Raw genomic sequence first — 17,978 nt, 5'->3', positions numbered from 1 at the left:
GAGAAGTATGGGGCCTCATGCCGAGAAGGACATTTCATCCTCGGCTCCTGCATGGCCAGATGCAGTAGCCAAGGATAAAACATTTGCTGTAGTGTAGACACTCTGTGCTGGAGGTCTGTAGGCCAAAACAACAGAACTCCGGCACAGAGCATCTAGTTCTGGGACTTCCGGATAGGCTTTTAGGGGATCTTTGACCTCACTTCTGGCCGGTGGAGCAGGGAGCAGCGGAATGCTGTGGGGGACACATCTCTGGGGGCCCTGTGATCGCCATTACCAGCAACCACATAACCACAGCAACCATCATCCAATCTACTGTTCTGGGGTGTCGTGGATTTCTAATTGACCATCATTACTGAGATAAGTGAGGGGGAGGTTGGGAGAGGCAGGGCCTGTGCTACGGGTACCATTTCCCACCATTAGAAATAGCGGCAGCCATCTTCATTTACATAAGATGCAACTTGCAGAATTTCAAGACAGCATCTGAGCTCAGGTGTTTGTTGACTTGAGGTCAAAGCTTGAGAATCTGGAAAGGTGCCGCTTGGAGAATCAAGAGGAGTGCCACTACAAACAGGAAATTTGGAGTGCCTGGAACCGATTACCAGACACTTTTAGTACCCTGAAAAATATAGCAATGGCTTTACTCACAATTTTTCCCTCTACGTACTTTTGTGAGACCTTATTCTCAGCATTAAATAATATCAAAACCGGCCCTGGCCTGTTGGCTCAGCGGTAGAGCATCGGCCTGCCATGCGGGGGACTCGGGTTCGATTCCCGGCCAGGGCACATAGGAGAAGCGCCCATTTGCTTCTCCACCCCCTCCCCCTCCTTCCTCTCTGTCTCTCTCTTCCCCTCCCGCAGCCAAGGCTCCATTGGAGCAAAGATGGCCCGGGCGCTGGGGATGGCTCCTTGGCCTCTGCCCCAGGCGCTAGAGTGGCTCTGGTCACGGCACAGCGACGCCCCGGAGGGGCAGAGCATCACCCCCTGGTGGGCAGAGCGTCGCCCCTGGTGGGCTTGCTGGGTGGATCCCGGTCGGGCGCATGCGGGAGTCTGTCTGACTGTCTCTCCCCGTTTCCAGCTTCAGAAAATACAAAAAAATAAAAAATAAAAAAAATAATAATATCAAAACCAACAAAAGAAACAGATTGACAGATGTAGTAGGGCTTGCTTGGGCTTGAAGTGTACAAAATACCAACCTTCAATTGAAGATTTAGCCAATGAAATTCAGCAACAAAAAAGTCACTAATAGGCAGGTTAGTTAAAGAATTCCCCCTCCCTCACTTATCTTAGTTCCCGGCACCCACACAAGTTAAATAATATCAAGACCAACAAAAGAAACTGACTGACAGATGAACAAACAAGTCACTAAGCAGGTAAGTTAAATAGTTTTTGGTGTATTAAATACAGTTATATATTACAATTATACATTTTTATTATTTAAACTATAAATATCGTGAAATTGGTTTTTTTTTTCTTGAAGTGACACCACCCGAGTTATGCACGGTTTTTTGGCAAATTTTGACACACCAAGCTCAAAAGATTGCCCATCACTGGCCTAGGCATTACTGTTTCTCCTGCATAAGAATCTTGGCACTCTCAGGCTTTACCAAAATCCAGTTCTCCTTCTAATTAAATTTCATTCTTCCACCTCAGCATGATATTAATAAAAATGAGTGGGTACAAAAGTGTGTATATGCTCTATGAGCGAATAAGTTAATTTATATTTGAATGAGTGTTTGTATCTAATAGTGGGTGTTTATAGCCAGGTTGGGAAAGGTGTGTGAGAAGGGATAGAAAAGGATGAGTGATGAAGAGGAAGAGAAACTGTAGGAGAGCCTCAAAAGGTAATAGTAGCAAGACTGGTTTGTGTTGGAGAGAGGAGACTTTATCCTCTAGTTCTCATTAATAAAGATTTCTAAACATAATTCATAAAGAATTATTTGTGGAGCTAGCGAATTTACTTGCTATTAAACTGAACTTATGTCCAATTTGTGCTTAAAGTACAAATTACTAGAAATTGGCTATTTCTGTATTTAATAAAGGGTATAAAAACCAATTATAGAACTGAATTAAAGATGTTTAATTATCTGTTTTATATTGTAAAACTGATGAACAGTGTTTCTCAGTGTGATTCTCAGATTAGCCACATCAACATCATCTGGGAAGATGTTAAAAATGAAAATTCTGGCCTGACCAGGTGGTAGCACAATGGATAGTGTCCACTTGGGACACTGAGGACCCAGGTTTGAAACCCCAAGGTCACTGGCTTGAGCGTGGGCTCATTTGGCTTGAGCACAGGCTTGCTGGCTTGAACGTGGTGGGATCATAGACATGACCCCATGGCTGCTGGCTTGAAGCCCAAGGTCTCTGGCTTGAGCCCAAGGTCGCTGGCTTAAGCAAGGGGCCACTGGCGCAGCTGGAGCCCCCTGTCAGGCACATATATATGAGAAGCAATCAGTGAAAAACTAATGTGCCACAACTATGAGCTGGTGCTTGTCATCTCTCTCCCTTCCTATCTCTCTCCTTCTCTCTCTCTCTCAAAAAAAAAAAAAAGAAAGAAAGAAAGAGCGAACAAGATAAGCACAGAATAGGTAAATACAATAGACTTTCCTCTTCTTTTTGTGTGTTTTAAGATATGGTTTACAGTGGAAGCTTTACAACACTGGTGTGGTTCTACATGTATGTAAAGAAAATACTTAAGATGATTATAAATAGGGAGAGTAAAGAGATGTAAAAAGATAGCTGATAAAGGATGACCCCTATAGACTCTGATAAGTTATCTGGAGCAGCTTTCAGAATCACTGCAGATAAATCAAAAACGGTTCTAAGAAGTGTTCAAGTAACCCATAGGAAGGCAGGAAAAATAAGAGAAAACAAAAGTAAAATGACAGATGTAAGCCCTATCATACCATTGATTACATATAAACAGGCTAAAAGGATAAGCAGGACAAATCACCAAAACCATTAAGATCTCCATGATGTTAGCCATGTTCTGGGCAGCTGGAAGCAGAAGGAAGCATGTGGGCTATTTGATGGACATGAGAACAGGAGAGCTGCAAAATCAGCAACAGATATTCATTGGAGAGCTCAGGACGCTAGTCTAACAACAAAGGCTGAGACTGGGAGGGGTTCTACCAAGAGCTGATGAATGCAGATGGCCCATCTTAAATCTGAAGAGAGCATGTAGCCCTGTGAACTCTCAAAATAATCAGAGCCCCCTTCCAGGCTGGGGCCCTATACTGTGATTAAATTTAATCAATCTGAACAGCACTGGGACAGCAGAGGTTAAGGAATGGGGATACATGGATTAGAAGCAGAGGAGGAAAAGAGGAAAGGAAGCTACTATATATTTGAGTTCAAAATAAAAATAACCAAAAAGGGAGCTACACCTCCTTCTAAAAGTTTGGGAAAACTAATTTCAAATAATATTTGCAACAGAAAAGGAGCAAAATCAAATTCTACAATTTTAAATCACAAAATTTTATTGTAATAAAAAAGAATATGAAACAATAAAAGCTATTCGAACACATCAGAAACATATTCACAAAATACATAACCTATTTCAAGATGAGCTAAAATTCATTAAGATGACACTTGAAAGAACATAGACTTGTAAAAACTGAGAAATGAAGTGACAATAAAGAATTATAGATATTTTTTAAAATAAACTAATAGGAACAGAAAAGTAATCAAACATAAATTAAACCATAAAAGAACTAGAAGATACAAAAAGGAAAGTTTTAAAATATAAAAAGAGATAAGGAAAGACAAAGGATTTGAGGAAATTAAACTGGAAATAAGCGGAGTCTATCCAACATGGGTGGTTGGAGCAGAGGGGCCGGACACACTATTCCTTGACTTGTTCGTGGTGTCAAAGGTGTCTGCCTTGTAATAGTGCATTAAGTCATATATTTGTTTTATGAGATTTTGTATATGCATTTTATTTTATAATTAAAAGGTTATGATGTGCAACAAAAAGACAAACAATGAACTGGAAAATATTTGCAAAATATAAAAATATAAACATTTCATGCAAATTGATAAGAAAATGCAAAACCTCTGATAAAGAATTGCCACAAATGCAAATAAATGACTTGGACATTAAAACATTTAAAACATTGAATGTCACTGAAATAATCCCTAAAAGACAACTTTTGGGCAAAGCGCAGGGGAAAGACACTCTGTGTTACATCTGTAAATAACTTGAATGTGAGCTGTGGGTGAGGTGGGGGGAGGGGAGGAGATGATCCTGTAAGTGCCTTTCACTATGGTAGGCCTTTCTGTCATATGACCCCAACATGAATGCAATACGAAATAATTCATTTGCTTTCTGTTCATGTTGAGTTAGCCTGGCTTTTTATAATTTGGGAACATTTTTATGATTAATTACATTGAATGCTTTTTTATACTTCACAGTGAGAGACCTACCACCAGGCTGCCTTGATGTTAGACAAAAGCAGCGTAACTCTATGGATGCTCTGTCCTCTGAAATGAAGGCCCCAGTCCCTCCAGAACCAGCCCTTCCTGTCCAGCCCAAAACTATGAAAGACTTTCAGTAAGTTTCAGCTCACTATTATATGTAGACATATAATCATCTACATGTTAGTACTTTGTATAATTTAACATTTTTGTGTGAGAAACTGAACTTGTGGATCATTATAAGGTATTAGCCAAGAGTGAGAACACAAAAGATTAGATGTCTTAAGTGGGGAAAACAAATGGATAAGAAACAGTAAGTGGTAGATAATGTTCCAGCAAAAGAAACACTAAAGAGAATATGAGTCAAAACAGGAGGTAGAGATAGTGATAAATAGAATGCATCCTTTTTAAAAAATAAGATTTTATCTATGTGACGTAGACTGTAAAAGCTATGTCACTATTAAAAAGAATCCAATTGGATATCTGAAGGACTAAGGAATAATGAAAAAGACACAATGTAAACAAAATCTCTCAAGGAGTTTGGTTCTGAAGTGAAGAAAAGAAAGAGTAATTGTAAAGACATGTCAAGAAGAACTTTTTAAAAAGCAAGTAATGGGAAGTTGAAGCTTGATTAATCTTAGTTTAATTATCTTAAACTAAGAATTATACATCCATAAACCATATTTACATTAACTGGAACATATTTCTGTATTTAGCTTTAGTATTTCTTTTGTTTTTTAAGTGAGAGGGGAGGACATAATGAGACAGACTCCCGCATGCGCCCCAACCAGTACCCCATCTAGCAACCCCTGTCTAGGGCTGATGCTCAAACCAGTCAAGTCACTGGCTGCAGGAGGGGAAGAGGGAGCCATGGGGGAGATGAAGGGGGAGAAGCAGATGGTCACTTCTCATGTGTGCCCTAACTGGAATCAAACCCCGAGATGTCCATAAGCTAGGCTGATGCTCTCTCTACTGAGCCAGCCAGCCAGGGCCGAGCTTTAGTATTTCTTTCTTTACTTATTTTTTTTATTAAGTGAGAGGTGGGCGGCAGAGACAGACTCTGGCATGTGCCCCAAAGGGATGCACCCAGCAAGCCTCCTACCAGGTAATACTCTGTCCATCTGGGGCCACTGCTCTGTTGCTCAGCAACCAGGCTATTTTTAGCACGAGATGAGGCCATTGAGCCATCCTCAGTGCCTGGGGCCAACCTGCTCAAAGTGTTTGAGCCATGGCTGCGGGAGGAGAGAGAGAAGAGAGAGAAAAGGGGGTAGGGGGTGGAGAAGCAGATGATTGCTTCTCCTGTGTGCCCTGACCAGAAATCAAACCTGGGACTTCCACATGCCAGGCTGACACTCTACCGCTGAGCCAATTGGTCAGGCCTAGTATTTCAAATTGCATATTTGGTTACATTTATTTATAAAGAAGTAATGCTCTTTTATCTGAATATTTCCTTCTATTATGATTAGTATGTTTTTATTTTAGGGAAGATGTAGAAAAAGCTAAGTCATCAGGAGATTGGAAAGCAGTACATGATTTTTATCTAGCGACATTTGATTCTTTCCCAGAACTAAATGCGGCATTTAAGGTAATAATACATATAACACATTTTCATTTTCAAAAAAAGATGATAAATTTATGTCTTTTTCTACAAAATTGACTTAAGCAACTGTTAAAATAACATATTAATTTCTGAAATTACTTGTATCACAAATAAATCTTAAGTGATATCTTAAAGACAGATTTTATTTGTATTAAATGTTAATGTTTGACTCCATCCTTTCACTTTTAAGAAAGAATGTTATTAAAATAACTCTTATACATTCATTTTTAGTTTTAGCAGTTTTTCCCCTACAAGTTCTTTTTTTTATCATCATACTAAAAAATAATAGAAATTATGAAGGAACAGTTATGGTTCAAATATTACTAAGAACAGTCCTTAAAATGTTATATAAACCTAATTCTTTAATTGAATTTGCAGAAAGATGCTGCCACCTCACTTAATACCATTGAAGACTCTGAGATTAATGCTAAATTTGTGAATGCTGTATATGATGCCTTACTTAATACTGTAAGTATTGTTTGAACTTGTGCAGATAGTATAATCTTTGTCTCTTCTATATTTCAAAAGCAGCTACACAAATTATAAAAGTTACATATTATAAAAATCACTCTGATAAAACTTTATAGTAAATTTAGTTGGAATTCTCAGGAAGTTAGGGTTTTTTTATTTTTATAACTAAATGAGAAAGTAGAAAATACATTTATATCCAGTCCTTGTTTACGAAGGCTTACTAAAGTAAAATTATGTTACACTTACTTAAGCAAAGGAGGTAAGTGATTTGATTACATTGGCATTGCACTGTATCAATAGAGGAGTGGTTGTCAAACTTTATCATGTATCAGATCACAGCAAGGGCTTTTTAAAATACAGTTTCAGACTCAGAATGTTTGGGATAGAGCCCAATAATTTGTGTTTCTAACAAATTTCCAGGTTATGGTGATGTTCCTAATCCAGGAACCACATGTTGAGAACCCCACTGCTGTAGATCAGTTTGTGAAGAATTGACATCCTTTTGACCTATGAGCATATAGATTATCCCTCCAATTATGTAAATCTTCTTTAATTTCTTTTGGTGATATTTTGTAGTTTTCTGGGTAAAGGTCTGGCTCTGACCTAACTTGTTTCATTTATTTCTAGGTACTTGATTTTTTTTTTTTGCTGCCTTCGTAATTTTATTTTCTAATTGTTACTAGTATATGGAAATACTTTCTTATGTTACTTGTATTTACCTTGCTAAGTTCATTCATTAACCTAATAGTACATCAACTTTATTTGGATTTTCTATATAGACAATCATGTTGTTTGTGAAAATGAGAGTTTTACCTCTTTCCAGTCCTTGTATGTTTGTATGTATGTGTGGATTGTTGTGTTTGCCTTATTACAGTGGTGAGAATCTGTTGTACAGTTTTGAATAAAGTAATAGCAGACATCTTTGCCTATTCCTAATCTCATTACTTCACTATTAAATATATGAAATGGTACTTAATAACATTTGTCATCAGAAAAATGTAGGTAACATTATATATCCATTCAAAATTAGTAAAAAAAATGTCAAGAACCTTATCAAGAATTGGCAATATGTGGAGTAGTCAGAACTTTCGTAGGCTGATTAGATAAATATAAACTAGTACAACCACTTTGGGAAACTGTTTTTGCATTATTCCTAACACTAAGCACGTACATACATTGTGACCCAAAAGTTCCCTTCCTATGATACTTCTCTGACTTTCTGACTTGAAATGATGTTAATGTTTTATAGGCACTAAAATAAAAATCTGGCCCTGGCAGTTGGCTCAGTGGTTAAGCATTGGCCAAGTGTGTGGATGTCCTGGGTTCGATTCCTGGTCAGGACACACAGGGGAAGTGACCATCTGCTTCTCCACCTCTTCCCCTGCCCGTTCTCTTTCTTTCTCTCTCTTTTCCTCCCATAGCCATGGCTCGATTGGTTGGAGCACATCAGCCCGGGCCATGGAGCCTTCACCTCAGGTGCTCAAAATAGCTCAGTTGTGAGCATGGCCCCAGATGGGCAGAGCATCAGCCCCAGATGGGAGTTGCCAGGTGGATCCCAGTCAGCACATGTGGAAGTCTCTCTATCTTCCCTCCTCTCACTTAGGAAGGGAGTGAACAATCTGATGTTGTTCTTTTGGTTTGCACAAGGATGCGAAAGAAAGAATCCCTGTGCTTTCTGTCTGTCTTCGTGGCAGCCCAGATTGAATAGGGGACTACATCTGAAAAAAAAAAAAAAAAAAAAAAAAAGAAAGAAAGGGGGGGGGGGGGAACTACAACAAAACCCTCTAAAATGTAATACAAAAAAAAAAAAAAAAAACCTAGCCATACTTCAAATGACTACTATAACCACACTTAAAAAATCTAAGCCAGGTAATTTTTATACACAGTACTTTATATATCTTCAGTCTAAAGATTTTTAAAAATCTGTCAACAAAACAAATCTTCAATTTTTTCTAGCTTTTGGTATTAAGGCATCATAATGAACTCAGGGATTTTAATAGATAGAAATTGTGTGTGTGTTTATTTTATAACCCTATTATTAAAAGTGTTTAGAAGCAATAAGAACAAGTAAAGATGAGCACTTTAGCATGGTTTCTAAATACCATTCCTCACAAAAACGAGTCAGAGCTCCCTAGGGAAGTGGCTAATACCAGGACTGAGCTAGGAAAAATACAAGATGAATTCATCCAGTTTTTTTTACCATGTCAAATAGAGGAAATTCCCCTCTATTCCTAGTTTGCTGCGAGTTTTTTTCTTTATATGATGGGTTGATTATATGATTTTTCTTCAGCCTGTTGATGTGATGAATTATATTAATTGATTTTCAAATGTTGGGTCAGCCTTGCATACCAGTAATAAATCCCACTTGGGAATGGTGTATAATTCTTTTTATACATTGTTGAATTTGATTTGCTAATACTTTGTTGAGGATTTTGACATCTGTATTCAGGAGAGCTACTGATCTGTAATTTTTTTCTTGTAATATCTTTGAGTTGGGATTAGGACCTCATAGAATGAGTTAGGAAATATTCTCTCTGTTCTATTTTTTAGAAGAAATTATAAAAATTGGTATCCTTCCTTTCTTAAATTTTAGGAACTCACCAGTAAAATCTTCTGGGCCTGGTGTTTTTGTTTTGGAAGGTTATTAATTACTTAGTTTAATAGGTATGGGTCTATTCAGATTATCTGGCTAGTTGGCTAAATGATAGAGCATTGGCCTGGTGTATAGACATCCTGGGTTTGATTCCTGGTCAGGGCACACATGAGCAGCAACATCTGCTTCTTTTCCCCTCCACCTCCCCCTTCTCTCCCTCTTCCCCTCCTGCAGCCAGTGGCTCCATTGGTTTGAGCATTGGTCCCAGGTGCTGAGGATAGCTTGGTTGGCCTGAGCATGTCAGTCTCAGGCACTAAAAATAGCCCATTTGATTTGAGCATCAGCCCCAGATGGGGGTTGCTGGGGTACAGTTGGGGCTCATGTGGAAACCTGTCTCACTATCTCTCCTCCTCTGACTTAAAAAAAAAAAAAAGAGGAAAAAATTATATTTTTCTCCCTATGTGAGTTTTGGGAGATTTTATCTTCCAAAGAATTGGTCCATTGGTTTTCAAATTGTGGGCACAGACTTGTTCATAATTATTCTTTATCCTCCTTATAATGTCCATTGGACCAGTAGTGACAATCCCCCTTTCATTCCTGATATTAGTAATTACTATATTTTCTTCCTTTCTTGATTAGCCTGACTAAAGGCTTATCAACTTTATTAATCTTTCCCTAAAACCAGCATTTAGTTTCATTGATTTTTCTCTATTCCCTGTTTTCAATTGCATTGATTTCTGCTCTGACCTTTATTATATATTTTCTTCTACTTACTTTGGTTTTGATTTCCTACTGCTGAAACCTTAAATGGTTGATTTTAGATCTTTTTTTTTATATATTCATTCACTGCTTTTGCTGTATCACACAAATTTCGGTAAGCCGTATTTTCATTTTCTTGCACAGCTAAACACAGGGTTACAGTATGATCCAGCAGCCATGCCCTAGTTGTCTACCCAAATGATTTAAAAATGTATGTTTATCTAAAAACCTGCACACAAATTTTATAGTAGCCTTATTCAAAACTGCCAAAAATTGGAAGCATCCCAGATTTCCTTCAATAGGTGAACAGATAAACAATCTTTAAAAACTCACCTACAGAGCTAATTCTAATAATCTCGTGATTTTCTTTTGCCTACAGCCTCAAGACATCCAGAAGACAGTATTAAAGGGAATCATTAACAGCCTGTTACGAGAATGGAAAGGGTAATTGTAACTAATATTTAGCTAGTCAATATAGATGTTTAATTTATACATCTCATAAATCCTTAATATATATATGTATTTTAACCTGAGTCAATTTTAGTTGTTACAATAAAAACATAGATGAGAAAGAAGTTAAAAAACCATTTATAACAAAGTTTTTTTAACTTGAGATTTCTGAATTCTCAGGAGGGTCCATAGGTGGACTTCAGAGGATCTCTGAATCCTTTGAAATTGTATATAAAATTTGTTGTGTGCAGACATATATATATATTATCCAGATATTGAATGGGTACTTACATGTAGCCTAGGATGAAATAATATGAGCTTCAAATTTAGCCTTGGGCTTCCTGGTAGCCAGAGCAAAATTTTCTATTTCTAATACAAGGAGTGTAGATTTAGCTACTGAAATATTTTTTCTTGGAACTAAATATTGAATCATCATGTAAGAAATGATGGGCAAGGCAATTGATAATGTTTTGGACTGGGAATATGTAGACACAAAAAATACTTATAAAAGTATGTATTATTTAAATTGTACTATTTAAACAGCGCTATAATTTAAACGATAGCTTCTATTAAAGCTATATGAGTATCATTAAATTATAATTGAAATGTTTATGTATTAAGCCCAGTTTACATACAGTACCAAACTAGAATTCTTTAATGTCAAATGCACCCTATATATTTTAATAACATTGTTCTGATTTTCAAAGAAATTTCTGGTTATAGGAAATTTTAAAGAAGTCAAAGTAGTATTAAAAAAAGTTTACATTTTGCGATTTTTGTCCAGTCATCTTCTAAAACAATTTGAAATTATAATGTATAATTTCATGTGGTTTTTTAACTTAGTGTTTTTCCTAATTTATCATTCCAGTACTATATTTGCATTTTCCTTGAATTTTGTATTTCTGGTTGAACACATAATGCTTCATTAAAAATGGGAAAAAAAATTTAGAATGTAAAGAGAAGCTTCAGGAAAGTAAGGGAGTCTTGTAGTCCCAAACCAACTAGATCTCAGTCTGCTCTACGCAAACCCCAGAGCTTCTCTCTCGGCTCTTCAACAGTGTGTCCGAGACAGGTTAAAATAATAACTTGACATGACTTATGTGTCAGAGGGCATGTAGTCTTTACCTAAAAAATCTTGTTTTATTTTGGATTTATTATAGCAACAACAAAATCTAGTTTACTGACTAGCCTTCCTTATAATTGAACATGTATTTCTCATTGGATTTTTACTACAATCCTATGAAATAGGTAATATGATTATTTTCATTTTACAGTTGAGAAAACTAATTTACAGAGACATTAAGTAAATTGCCAAAGTTAAGTCCCTGAGTAAGGATTAGAACCCAGGCAGTTTGGCATAGTTTCTATACCCAAAACTATATACTGTACTGAAATATTAGTGCATAGGACAGAAAATTGGAAATTATAATGGCATAGCTATAAAATGGTAAGAAGTAGGACTCTGCTATCAGCAGGAATTTTAATATTTATGAATTGCTTTGAGTGTTTTAAAATATCTAAAAATATAATTTCTAAAATAAAACATTAGTCCCTTTCAGAAAATAGTCTGAAAATTTTGTAGAATATAATAGACAGAAATAGTATAGATTTGGTTTAAACCTAAATAATTTAAGTCATTATTCAGTTGAGATAATTTTTCTACAAAGAAATATTACTAATTAAAATATTTTATATAAAAGTGTGTACATTATTTCTAATTTTAATAATATATAATATATATTTAGATTTAGATTATTTGGCTTTATATTTTGTAAAAGTCATCTGGTACATTTTGGGCAATGATTTATGTTTTCATATTTATTTTGTAACTATAACAGAAAAGTATGTCTTTATTTGGTCATTTTATTTTCTTAAAGGGAATTCAAGGATATACTTGGAGGTGAACTATATATTTTTCCCCAGCATCTAATTTTGAAAATTTTCAAACTACAGAAAAGTTAAAGATAATGAAAACTCATTCACCCTTCACCTGATTTACGAGTTAACTTTTTACCATATTTGCTTTGGTTTTCTCTCCTCTGCATGTGTTTTTTTCCTTAGTAAATGGAAGATGTCATGACACTCCCCCCTTAATGACTTCAGCGTGCACTTCCTGACATTTTTCTCTGAAACCATAAAATCATATCACACCAAACACATTCAATATTCATTTAGTAATACTCTCTAAAATGCAGCCCTCATTTAAATTTCCCCAATTGTCTAAAAGTTTCTTTAATATCTGGGTTTTAGTTTTCAACCCAGGATCCAGTCAAGGTCATGAATTGCATTTGGTTATCATATCGGAGAACCATTAGTAATTCAGGAAGTTACTTCCGAGTATTTGTGAGTGTATTTAATAGATCTTGAGAGGGCAAGTAACATTCATCAGCTTTGAGAATAACAAAAACTTGGTCAAATTTGATGTGAAAATCCAGAATTAACATGGAAAAATAAAAATTTAGTTACTTTTCAGAGGTATTCAAAATATTCTTTTAATTAGAACTATACTTAGATGTATTCAAAGTGTGATTTGATTTGCAGACATTTCTATAATACTTCAGTAATAGACCTATAAACATAAGCATATTTTTTCAATACATAAATATTTTTGAGATCTCAGTTCTTTATTACAGAGGTGATAAATGGTAATGGATGAGGACTTGACTTGAGGGGTGAATACACGATACGATGCACAGAGATGTGTTGTAGAATTTTCTTAATCGGTATAAATTTATTAACCAATGTCACCTCAATAAATTCAATAAAAGGAAAGTAGACAAAAAGTAAGTAAATAAAAGTTTTTTTGAAACTCAAACCCCCACAAAAACATAAGTTTTCTAAAATTGTTATTTATTTTTCAGACTCTTAACTGTTTCTAGAGTTAGTCATGATATTTACCTCATACAATGTAATAACCTGGTTAACTCAGTTTTTAGGTATCTTCTGAAGCACCCTAGAGCAGGCACAGAGGATCCAAATTCTCAGTATACTATGGCTATGTTGTTGTCTCAATAGTAATACATAGTAACTGAAATCTAGTTTTTGGCTTTTATCAACTCAGTTCTCACAGAAACATTTACTGATCATTCTTATTATATACCATGATCTCTAATCAGTTATGCTTCTTTTTCAGTCCACGAACAAAAGACGATCTTAGAGCATATTTTATACTTTTACAGGTAAGAAAGGAAGAATTTAGTTGTTGTCTAATTCAGAGCTAAATCTGTGCATGAATAAGTGAAATAATAAAAGAAATTAAGTATTATTTTGAGCAGCATTATTGATAGTTTTTGGATTATAGTTACTCGTACCAGAGAATTAAAGCTATAACAAATTAACAATGGGAAGCTAAATTATCTCTGGGATTAAAATTTTAATCACTTCTCGCCTTCCTGTTGTGGTATTCGGGAGCAAACAGGATGGAAGTGCATCTTCCTCCTCCAGTCAGTCTCTTTCTTGTAAATAGAATTAACGGGCTCCAAAACTTATATTTTCTAGGCAGTAGGTTTCCAATTTCTCTGTGTATTTTCAATAAATGCTTAAGTTAGAATACGAATGAAAAAATCCAAGTGCTGTTTATATTTGCAAAAGCAAAGATAATGATCTTTTTCTTTTTGAGAGCTACAGATTCATAGATAGAAAAAATAAGTTAAGGCCCAGACAATTGAAAAGTAATTTTTAGTTTTTATTCCTTTTTAAGAAAGAATCATTACCATACCTAGCATACTTACATTAATGTCATTCTTTACAATTTAACAAAAGGTGCTCATGTATATTATTATCTCATTTAAAAGGAAAAAATATTTTACATAAGATCTAGTATTTAGTTCAATATTGTGTTCAATAAAAGGAAATATGCAGGGTAAGGATAGGGAAGGAATAGGGAAGGGGGGAAGAAGGGGAAAAAAGTGGAAAATGGGAAAAAGTAGACAGGAGGTAGTTGAGAGATGTAAAGAGATTTTAAAATAAGGAGGAGGAAAAAGGCAAAATTAGAAAAAAAAAAAAAGGAATTATATATATGTAGAGATAGTGAGCGCTGGGAAACAACAGGAAGCTCAAGTTTCTGCGTGTTATAGTAGAAATAAGCTCCGCCCAGCCAGACCCAGATCTGTCTTCAGTCCAAAGCCCGCTCTCTTTCCACTACCACGCGGAAACCAAGTCTCTGTTAATGAAATAGTTAAATAGATTACTGTTCTCAAGAATTTCACCTCATATTTCGTAACCTCAAATTTAGCTTCCTGAATTTACCACTTAGTTCACTAAACTTAGTGTCTTTCTTTTTATGTGTTAACAAAATTTTAACACAATTATCTTTAATATCTTTTTCAGAATCCTCAATTTAATAACACATCTACGTATGTCATCTATGCTCACTTGCTACGACAGATAGCTACCTTAGTGGAAGCTGACCATCATTTCTTAGTTCACTGGTTTAAAAAGTAAATCATTCTATGATATTATGAATTTTATAATCTTACAGTGTTAAGTTTGATATTAGTAAAATATATGAAATGTTTTCAAGTCTTTAGAAATGATACTTAAATACTTCACAGTGCCTCAAAAGGCAATTATAAGCATATACCTTAGAACTACATAGAGGATAATTAAAAACATGTTTCTAATGTAAGTAATTATTCTGCTTACGAGGGCTATTGTTGAGATTTCTGTCCACTGCTCTTGCTTTTATACAGCACATTCCTGCCATTGGTTTTTCATATATTTCAAAGATGGTGACTGGATTTGCTCAGACATTAGCGTTTTAATTTATGTCTCTTTATTTCCTATCTGTATATCAATATAAATTTCACTATTATTTACATGGTGCCTTTCCTTACCCAAAAAATGTCATTATTCAATAGGTTAGCTGTCAATATCAATTTATAAAGGTACCATACTTTTTCATAGAACTGTAGTCACATTAACAATCACTTTTCTCCATGACTGATAATAGTTAAAGAGGCAAAATACTTTCAAAGTTAATTTAAACATATAGTCTATTCTCATTAGTCACAATAAGTACATTCTGTAATATTACTGCAAACAATGAATTAGTGAATGCTAAACTATTGCTCCTAAAGGCAATAAGGGTTAGGCTTCTGTGAGCTTTAGGTCAACATTTTCATCAACTAATACATAACCTTGCTTTATTTGTGTTTTTATTTAAAGATGTCTTATTTAATATAAACTATTGTTTCATTAATATTGAATTGACAGCCAACACCACTAAGACTCATGTCTGAATGAATTTTATCTAACACAAGTATATTCTCTGCATGGCATATGACATCCTTCTTGTACTTCGGAAGACTAAACAAAACTTTAGCCCTACTTTTGGGGGCCATTTTAAAACAGCAAAATCACTAACAAAAAGCACAAAAATATGAAAAATGACACTAAAGAGATTGTAGGCCACATATTTACAGTGTGAGAGCTAAAGAAAAAGGCAGAGTTGCCTTTTCTGACTCCAGCTGGGAGTATGCACACTGGCAGCTGAAGTTATTGCCACTGTTTGCGTGTCCACAGAGGAGCCTGAAAGGTACCACTGTTGCTGATTTGGGGGTAACAGTTCATTTTAGCAAGCAGGCAAACTTGCAAATACAGAGTCTGTGAATAATAGGGTTGACTGAATGTTGTAAGCCTTAAAAATGAAATGCTTAATACTAACTTCATAGTAATTTTAATGTTTATTTCTTATTTAATTAAGAAACAATTTTCCAGGTAAGATCTTCTATCTTTTTACATGTTTGGCAGTTTAAAAAATAGAATTTGGGAGAATATGTTTAAAGTTTATGTATATAGAATGCACTTGACTATCTCACGAATATACTGCCAAAATAGACAATGTGAATTTTGATTGGAATTATTTCAAAATCGTTACTAGATTGTCCCAGAAGAGGTTCAAACAATTGGTAGAGAGACTGCTGCAGTTCATCTCGTTACGGCTGTTCCCTGCAAAGCCTGAAGAATTCCCACCTGTAACCAAGTGTTCCTGGTGGATCCCGTCAGCATCCAAAGTGCTGGCTTTACTTCGTAGGTTTCATTCTGTCTTTACTTTTCTTTTGTTCAATATTAATACATTTCCATAAGAATCTCAAAGTACTGTAGAGGAATTCTTACATTTTAAACCATTTCTTCAAAGTGAAGAGTTGTAATTTATTTTGTTTTGGAATGGAGTTTACAGTTAATTAATAAACATAAAAAAGCCTTATGTTTTTATTGTGTTGGGCAGTATTCTGTGTGATGGTGATCAACTGCCTATAACCTATTAAGTAGTGATTCCTAAGAACACGAAAACATCCCTGAATTCCTAGAGAACACACTTACACGGGCATAGAATGAGTACCCAGCCATCTGCGCACTCCTTTTCTATATACTACTGTATTGTAATCCCCACCACAAGTTCCTCGGAAAAAAACAAATTGTTGGCTTCGTTTTAACCACAATTATAAGACTACCTTTTCCATTTGAAGCTAAAGATGGGAATGGGCTCTTTCCATTGGTAGCTACAATTGCTTAAAATAGGAATAGATAAAAGCTACCTGGTAGACATTGAAATGTTCTTATTATTGAGTTAATCATGTGTATGTTGGGAAAGATCATTATATTAGAATTTATCTTTACAGATACCGCAAACAATTTGGTTCACCCTCCCCTTATTCCTTATACTGATTTCTATAATTCTACCTTGGATCACATTGATCTCATGGAAGAATACCACACCTGGCAGAGCTTTGGCAACTCTCACAGGTATAATCAGAAGTTCATTTGATTATTCACCTGTATGAAATACTATTCAAAATAATGATTGGTTTTTAAGTTAGTATAAATACATTTAAATATACCCATAGCTTTATATATAAACTTATAAATATAGTTTAAATATTCAGCCTTGAAATATTGTATTTGTTAAAACATTTCCTTTTTCTGTTACATTTTGAATTTATAATATATATTAATTTGTTTTGGTTTGATTAATAACATCTTTTTAAGAAGAGAAAGGTACTATCTAAATATGCAGTTTCTTATAGCTTCTTATTCTATATGCTATGATCCAGAACAGAGATAAACAAACTTTTTCTGTAAAGTACTAGATGGTAAATATCTTTGGCTCTTTGGGCTTACAACCTCTGGTCTATTGCAGCACAAAAACACCCTTAGACAATATATAAATGAATGGGTTTGTCTGTTTTCCAAACATCTTCATTTAAAAATAGAGGTTGTAGACCATATTTGTTCCATAGGCCATAGTTTGCCAGTGCCTAATCTAACACAGTAATTACACACTTTTGCAATACACACGTACATTCACTGTTTTTCTCCCTTACACTATAGAAAAAAATGGTTGACCTTTACATATGGTATTTAAAAAATGGATGTTAGAGAAAGGGCTTTACCACAAAAGATTGCAGTAAAGAGATAGGTTTTCAAAACACCTGACCAAATTCTTTAATACACTGCACCTTATATCAAAACCCTAGATTGCCTGACTAGGTGGTGGCGCAGTGGATAGAGCGTCGGCCTGGGATGCGGAAGACCCAGGTTTGAGACCCCAAGGTCGCCAGCTTGAGCAAGGGCTCATCTGGTTTGAGCAAAGCTCACTAGCTTGGACCTAAGGTCTCTGGCTTGAGCAAGGAGTTACTCGGTCTGCTGAAGGCCCACAGTCAAGGCACATACGAGAAAGCAATCAAT

The 17,978-nt window shown here is 35.3% G+C and overlaps 1 protein-coding gene and 1 non-coding gene across 4 annotated transcripts in view; both read left to right on the top strand.

Annotated features, from left to right (window-relative positions):
* HECTD2 (HECT domain E3 ubiquitin protein ligase 2) overlaps positions 1–17,978 on the top strand; it is an 81,282-nt gene that overhangs the window by 40,196 nt on the left and 23,108 nt on the right. For 2 of the 3 annotated variants that reach the window (XM_066355265.1, XM_066355266.1), the window contains exons 3-10: positions 4,414–4,552; positions 5,899–6,001; positions 6,395–6,484; positions 10,219–10,283; positions 13,423–13,468; positions 14,619–14,728; positions 16,171–16,319; positions 16,913–17,036. In XM_066355265.1, the coding sequence (XP_066211362.1) occupies positions 4,414–4,552; positions 5,899–6,001; positions 6,395–6,484; positions 10,219–10,283; positions 13,423–13,468; positions 14,619–14,728; positions 16,171–16,319; positions 16,913–17,036 (826 nt within the window). Of the gene's footprint in view, positions 1–4,413; positions 4,553–5,898; positions 6,002–6,394; positions 6,485–10,218; positions 10,284–13,422; positions 13,469–14,618; positions 14,729–16,170; positions 16,320–16,912; positions 17,037–17,978 lie in introns of those variants that run through there. The other variant, XR_010747649.1, reaches the window with a different exon arrangement.
* Positions 8,081–8,207, top strand: LOC136385171 (small nucleolar RNA SNORA31). Its single transcript, XR_010747773.1, has one exon. It is a non-coding gene; the product is annotated as a small nucleolar RNA SNORA31 (small nucleolar RNA).

This window comes from Saccopteryx leptura, chromosome 13, assembly GCF_036850995.1.
Source record: "Saccopteryx leptura isolate mSacLep1 chromosome 13, mSacLep1_pri_phased_curated, whole genome shotgun sequence".
Lineage (NCBI taxonomy): Eukaryota > Metazoa > Chordata > Mammalia > Chiroptera > Emballonuridae > Saccopteryx > Saccopteryx leptura.
The sequence above is the reverse complement of the archived record's forward strand: the minus strand, read 5'-3'. Positions and strand labels throughout refer to the sequence as shown.